This window comes from Branchiostoma floridae, chromosome 3, assembly GCF_000003815.2.
Source record: "Branchiostoma floridae strain S238N-H82 chromosome 3, Bfl_VNyyK, whole genome shotgun sequence".
In the NCBI taxonomy this organism is placed as follows: domain Eukaryota; kingdom Metazoa; phylum Chordata; class Leptocardii; order Amphioxiformes; family Branchiostomatidae; genus Branchiostoma; species Branchiostoma floridae.
In genome coordinates, this window is record NC_049981.1 from 7,826,240 (window position 1) to 7,833,546 (window position 7,307).

At 44.1% G+C, this 7,307-nt stretch overlaps 1 protein-coding gene across 1 annotated transcript; it reads right to left on the minus strand.

Moving 5' to 3' along the window:
• Positions 1-229: 229 nt before the first annotated feature.
• LOC118412137 lies at positions 230-4,849 on the minus strand. The gene is made up of 2 exons (XM_035814791.1): positions 4,495-4,849; positions 230-1,262 (listed from the first exon to the last, which is right to left on the minus strand). The coding sequence occupies exons 1-2, from the start codon at positions 4,627-4,629 to the stop codon at positions 768-770; spliced, it is 630 nt and encodes a 209-aa protein (XP_035670684.1). The 5' UTR covers positions 4,630-4,849; the 3' UTR covers positions 230-767.
• Between the last annotated feature and the right edge of the window lie 2,458 nt (positions 4,850-7,307).

Genomic DNA, 7,307 nt, shown 5'->3' on the forward strand with positions numbered 1-7,307 from the left:
TGTAGGATATTGGAGAATTCTTTTTACACAACCAGCAGGTACGTACATTGCCGACGTTTCGATGTCTCTCAGATACCTTCGTCAGAGCTTCTAACTGGAGTTCTGCTTCTCACCGCTATATGTAGCCAATGTAGGTGGCGCTTTTGCGGTGAGAAAACAATCCCAAACGTGGCTAAGCTTGTATCCCCCCTCGTCCCGGTGAGAAGCAGAACTCCAGTTAGAAGCTCTGACGAAGGTGTCTGAGAGACATCGAAACGTAAGCAATGTATGTATCTGCTTGTTGTGTAAAAAGAATTCTCCTAACGTTATATCCTAAAAGTATCCGGTTATGTCGCCGTATAGTAAACATAAATAATCTCATGTATCTCCTATCTACGTATGGATTGCACCAGATCTAGATGTATCTAACCACTAATCTTATACATCGATTTGCCTTTCATTGTTCTAGCTACAAAGACTTGCATTTAGGGAAAAGAGATACTCATTAGATATGGAAATAAGTAAAGTATTTCTAACACAAAACATTTCTAGTAATGTTGATCTTCCAAATAAGATTAACGTAGATCGTCTTGAACGAATTGTCTACAAAGAATTGATAATCGACAAAATGCTAGTCTCAACCTGAGCCTAATTTGTTAACATCATTTTCTAACATCGTTTTCTAATTTTTGCTCACAACAGTGCTTTCTCTTTAGTACTTAGATTTGTTTCCAGCAGCAGCTTTTGCCATACTGGCGAGATCTGTTTGATACAGAGTATAGGTATGGTCATGGGGCAGAGAACTCAGTGTTAGGTCTCCTGCACAATATTTCAGGACTGTTATTTTCAAAGCCCTGGTCTATCACCATGACACAGAAGGTTATCATGCCTGTATACTGGCTACAGGCGATCTTCACGTGGTTTATGATGTGAGCCTTACATAAAGCCTCATCCTTACAGTGTATGTCCATGTGATACACCCTGCCGCGGGGAGTCATGTAACTTCCGCCGAAGCTAAGACTCTTGGCGGCCGGTTCGGTCGGGTCGACAAGGATGTAGTAGCCAGGTGTTACAAACTTGTTCATGTTGGACTCAGAAAGTTTGTACGGATCCCAGTCGACAAACACGCGGCCTTCAGACAACACGGCGGCCGAGAAGGCTAGAGGCAGCAGGCGGTGGAGGTCGGGAGGCTGGTAGGGGGTGAGCGGTGGGAGGTGGGTCGTGTTGTGTGATGTAAGACTACTACGCAGGGCAGACACGTCAGACTGGAAGTAGAGAACATGCTGAAAAGAATAGCACATAATTAGTGACATGATCAACACTCTTGTTGCTTGTCCTAATGGCAAGTATGCGCTCTATCAGGTGCGATGTCAAGTCATCTCGACCAAAAGGTATGCCTGGCATCTTGCTTACTAACGCACGGTCCCTACTTCACAAACTTGATGAGTTCTGCTTGACTCTGTCCCTGAATAAGATCGACATAGCGGCAGTTACTGAGTCCTGGTTCTCAGCTGACCTACCGGAAGAGGTCACGTCGGTCGACGGTTACAACCTTTATCGCAAGGATCGACGTAACAGGAGAGGCGGAGGAATCGCCCTTTATATCAGAAATGATATAAAGGCAAAACATGTCGACATCGCCGTACCTGAGAACTTGGAGTGCATCTGGACACAACTGCAACCGCAACGGACCCCCCGTGCTGTTCCTGTACTGTACATGGGAGTTCTGTACCATCCTCCTTGGGCAAACGAAAAACTCTTGCAAGATGAGACAATCCAACACCTCATCCACACTTTAGACACAATCACAAGAAAACACCCTCTTGCCGGCATCATTCTATGCGGAGATTTCAATAATCTCCCCATCCAACCGTTGTTATCCAGTCACCCAGAGCTCAAACAGGTTGTGACCGGTGCCACTCGCTCTAACTCAACGTTGGACCTCAACATTACTAACGTTCACCACCAGTATCACGTACCTTACATTACAGCTCCACTCGGTTCCAGTGACCACAATTGCATCCTGTGGAAGCCAAAAGTCTCTAACCAACACAGCGGTCTGCTACCCAGGGTCAAGCACCGCCTCGTCACACAGGACAGAAAAGAAGCACTTGGTTTATGTATGTGCATCACCGATTGGTCCGCCGTCTATAACACTGTATCAGTAGAAGACAAAGTGGCCACGTTCAACAGAATCCTACAGACCATGCTCGACGTTTGTGTTCCCCTGAGAACTAGCAAATCGCGAAATGTGGACAAGTACTGGATGACAGACAAGATCATGGCCGCTATCAAGAAAAGACAGTCAGCCTACAAGAAGCACGGCAAAACAGAGAAGTGGAAAAAACTTCGTAACTGTCTGGGTCCAGACACTCATCAGAAAGCAGAAGAGCAGCCACTATAACAGATGTATCGGTATGTTAAAGAAGGAGAATCCACGAGAATGGTGGAACTTTGTCAATAATGAACTTGGACGCACACAGAAATCAAAGGGGAAAGTCACCGTCTCTGATGTCCCAGACGATCGAGTTGCGGACGCACTAAACGACTTCTTTGCGGAAGCGTGGTCGGACAGTAGAGCCTACAGTCTCTTCCCACTCCAGCTCCCCTCCAACTCCGATGACCTCTGCAGCACTGGCCAAGTTAAAGCCATCTTAAGGAGTCTGAACACAAGGAAATCAGGTGGACCTGACGGTATTCCAAACCTAGCTCCAGTCGTGGTTCTCCTGTCGATTGGACAGATGAGGAGGCAGACAGGCTTCTTGCCTGTTTGCCTGACCTGCACGTGACTTTTTATGGTGAAGGAGGGGTGAGCAATTCCTTCTCCACCCTCTCGTCTCCTGGAGCACTACGTCTCACAGGGGCAGAACTGTCTGCAACGTGTGAGGCGGCTCCAATAGATGCAGCTTTGTTGTTCGGAGTATCCGTCTCCTAGGAGGACTTCCGACCAAGGATGTAAGGAGTTCCTCCTACCCCTGACTTCTGTGCCATGGCGGGAGCCGCTCATGCCCGGACATGCCCCTAAAGCCTGTCTCGGCCACAAAGCCCCACCAAGGCCACAAAAGGTCACTAGCCGCAGCTAGATACTCATTTACACCTGAGTTAAGTGAGGAAAGTCGTGTAAAATGCCTTTCCCAAAGGCACACGATCGGTGACACGGCAGTTGGATTTGAACCCGCAACCTCTCGGTCACGAGCCGCAAATGCTGCCACTGCGCCACGCGGTCCCACAGTCGTGACTCACTTGATAAACTCCTCTTACAACTCCGGATACATGCCTTCCGTGTGGAAAATGGCGAATGTTTGCCCCATACCAAAAACGTCTGTTCCTGCAAGCAAGAAGGATTGGCGGCCTATCTCCCTTATCTCGACCCTTGGAAAGGTACAAGAAAGGCTTGTGCTGAACAGATTTCTACCGATTATTAAGCCTTGGATACGGGATCAGTATGCCTACATGCCAAAAGCTTCGACCACTGTCGCTCTTCTGAAAGTGCACCAGTCCTGGTTGCAAAGTTTAGACACCAAGAAGACATCAATGGTCCGTGTGCTCCTGGCTGATATGTCAAAGGCTTTTGACAGAGTCGACCACGGAATACTGCTACAACATCTAGATGCCCGTGGTACGCTCCCTAGGATGCTTGCTTGGATCTCCAGCTATCTATCCGGCAGGACCCAACGCGTGGTCGCCAACAATCAGTACAGCAGTTGGCGCGTTGTCACCTCTGGGGTTCCTCAAGGTGGGGTGCTATCCCCTTACCTGTTTCTTGTGTACATGTCTACAAGAACCACCAAGTATGAGACCACCGATAACACCGGCTATGCGGATGATATAGGTCTGTCTGTCTGCACTTTATGGTCCCTGACGACAGGGAGGTTGCGACAGGACGAACATTGCGTAACTCCAGTCACCGAACACTCAAACGATCATTCTTATACCGAGCCACAGTGCTCCACAACGACTCGTTTTAATCTAATCTTACAGTTTGAAATGTTCACAAACTGCAATTTCTAATTCTTTTAAAAACGAATGACTACATGTGTTTGTATTTTATATGTACGTAGTTTTAAGCATGTTTCATATGTCAATTTCTCTCCTTCGTTATGATTTTAACACCTCGATTTTAAACACTGTAAATTAGCGACCTATTCAGACTCTGTCTCCATGTACATGAAATCTGCTACGCTAAATAAATTCTTTGATTGATTTGATTGATTGATTGATTGATTGAAGTACACTCATGTCCATGTACATTTGTAATGGCTCGGCCCCTACCCGAGTACACGTCGAACACTCTACTCACTCAACTGCACGATGTAAATGTAAATGCAGAAACTTTCGCGGTGGTTAAATGTTCGCGCTTTTCGCGGTGGCCGCTTCACCGCGAACATTTTTCATGGCAGTAAGAGACTGCAGTGCATGGTGCTACCGCGAACTTAAAACCACCACGAAAAGTCCTTTTTCCTGCTACTGCGAAATTAAATCCCCGCGAACTTAAATACATTTACTAGTACTTACAAAACTGCTCTCCTCCTTTCCCCAGAATCCCATGTACTTCAGGACTTTGTGAAGTTCCATCCGGTGACCCTCTCCAACAGTTTGTAACAAAGTCGTTGGCTTACATCGTGGTAGGAGGAATTTCTGGAAGATCATCGGCAGGGCCTGCCTTATCCGGTCATACGTGCCCGTTCCCTTGTACTTTGGGTCTTGACGGCCGTTTTTCCCCAGTAGAGAGTCACCATCGTCGCTAAACCAGTAAACGTTGAAGCCTACCTGTATTGAATAATAGTACTAAATAATAATGATGGTAAATGATGTCTGAATTATTGCAGATGTGAAAGATTATTTGGAAGTGCAAAATTGTATCAAAGTATCTAAATTTCCAACTTGAAAATGCATTCTTCAATGCTGAATTATCTATCAGTTCTGTGTGTAGAAATATGACTTACAATATTGGTGTATTGGCCTGTCGTAAGAAACAGTATAGACCATATATATACTGCTTGTCAATTTCTCACACTAAATCACGACCCAGTGTTATCATTACTTCATATTCAGGGCTAGGTGTCCTTCAAGCTAATTTCTTTATGTGTAGTCATACTTCAATTCATAATCTGTTGTATCTAGATTTCAAACATGACTTAAAGAGTAACGTAAACTTTCTCAGCCAGGCCACCACTGATGTGAACTGCACAGGTGTCTGTAGCATACTGAAGTCCATAGTTATCATCTGGTCTTTATATAGTTATATTTCAGCCATACCATAGGTATGGTGAAATATATTGTATTCGTAATGTTTCTTTCTCCTGTCAAATCTTCAGAACACGGTATCTCCGTTGTTCCTCAATCGAATGACTTGAAATTTGGCACAAGGGTAGAGTGGGCCAATACCCTCGGACGTTTTTTTCATTTTTCCTATATCTGTCTCTAAAATGATTTTATTAAGGTTTTTGTGTCATCTTAAGACCAAAACTGTATATTTGGGCCCCCTGTACCCTGGTATTATAACCGAATGAGCTGAAATTTGGTGTAGATAGGCATTAGATAGTTGGTAAAATGATCCAAGTAAAAGTTTTGACATAAGCTACTTTAAAATGATTAATTTTGGCACTTTTCTGATGGGAAATTTGTTTTCTTTTGGCCTCCTGACGTGACCTTCCGTGACCCCGCACGGAGCCCACACCTGTGCGCGAAGAGGGCGAAGGCTAATTAATATTCATAAGCGGGGCCTCACGATTCCGTATATACTGCAGTGTTCCCGCCAGAATATTTTACAGCGTCGGCACACGGGGCCCGGGGTCCACCGAAGAACGCCGAAGGCCCCGGCCCGGCAGGGTCCAGGGGCAGAGCCTTGCTAACTTGCTAACTTGCAACCAGCGCTTTACTATATACAGTAAATTTCAGCACTTTTCTGAGGGAAAATTGGTTTTCTTTCGGCCTTTTGCCGTGACGTCACCCCGCAGAGCCCCGCACGTGCAAGTTAAATGAATTTAACGAGCCAGCCAATCAGCGAAAAGGAAGACGAAGTCTAATTAATATTCAATAGCGGGGCCTTCCAACCCAGTGTATATAGAAACACGTGCATATCTTGACAACACAGCGGACGAATGTCACCTTACGCCCGGTTTTATATACATGTATATAATTATATTTCAGCCATACCATAGGTATGGTGAAATATATTGTATTCGTAATGTTTCTTCTTTCTTTCTTTCTTTCTTTCTTTCTTTCTTTCTTTCTTTCTTTCTTTCTTTCTTTCTTTCTTTCTTTCTTTCTTTCTTTCTTTCTTTCTTTCTTTCTTTCTTTCTTTCTTTCTTTCTTTCTTTCTCCTGTCAAATCTTCAGAACACGGTTTCTCCGATGTTCCTGAACCGAATGACTTGAAATTTGGCATAAAAGTAGAGTTGGCCAATACCCTCGGCCTTTTTTTTCATTTTTTCCATATCTGTCTCTTAAATGATTTTATGAAGGTTTTTTGGTCATCTTAAGACCAAAACTGTATATTTGGGCCCCCTGTACCCTGGTATTATAACCGAATGAGCTGAAATTTTACACAGATGTGCCTTGATAATTCCCCCATATAAATTCAATATCACTTTTGGTGTACAGTATAACGAAATGCTTATTTTTGCGATTTTTTTGGTAATTTTTTTACCAAAAAAGGACACTTTTGGCTCCTGTACCTTGGTTTTAGAACCGGATTACCTGAAATTTAGTATAGGAGTGCCCTAGACATATGCGCACATGGATTCATTAACACTTGAGGCATACAGTACAACAAAATGCTTAATTTTGCGATTATTTGGCCATTTTATGACCAAAAACTTACACTTTCGGCTCTTGTGCTCTGGTTTTAAAACCAAAATGACCTACATTTTGGTTAAAGGGTGCACTAGATATTTTATCAAATGACACGTGTATAATTTTTGTCATAGACTACGTCAAAATGATATATTTGGGGATTTTTTTGTCATTTTCCAAAAGCCAGAGGGGTCAATGACCTTAAGGTCGTTGACCCCCAGCTGCAGATTGCACCTACCGGCATATAGTCTATTTAATCTAATTAGACAGGTAACCAAACACTTAGCCTGAATCTATATCCTAAAGAGGGGGGGTGGCAGCCAATCAGCGAGCCCGGTGTTATCTGGAAGAGTCCATTCTTACACGGAGGGGTTCATTTTTTTTTAAAATTCATCATTGGACTGGTGAAGTCTTTCAGTGGGTGTATTTTTGGACAGGTCTATTTTGCAATTTTACAGAAGGTGTGCTGGAAGAGTCTATTCTCGCACGGAGGGGGGATTTTTTAAAATTCATATTTTGGACTTTGGTGAC

Coding starts and splice junctions, on each gene's coding strand:
- LOC118412137 (XM_035814791.1), bottom strand. CDS start 4,629: ATGATCTTCCAGAAATTCCTCCTACCACGATGTAAGCCAACGACTTTG. Junction 1,263..4,494: donor GAAAGGAGGAGAGCAGTTTT/GTAAGTACTAGT, acceptor TATTCTTTTCAG/CATGTTCTCTACTTCCAGTC.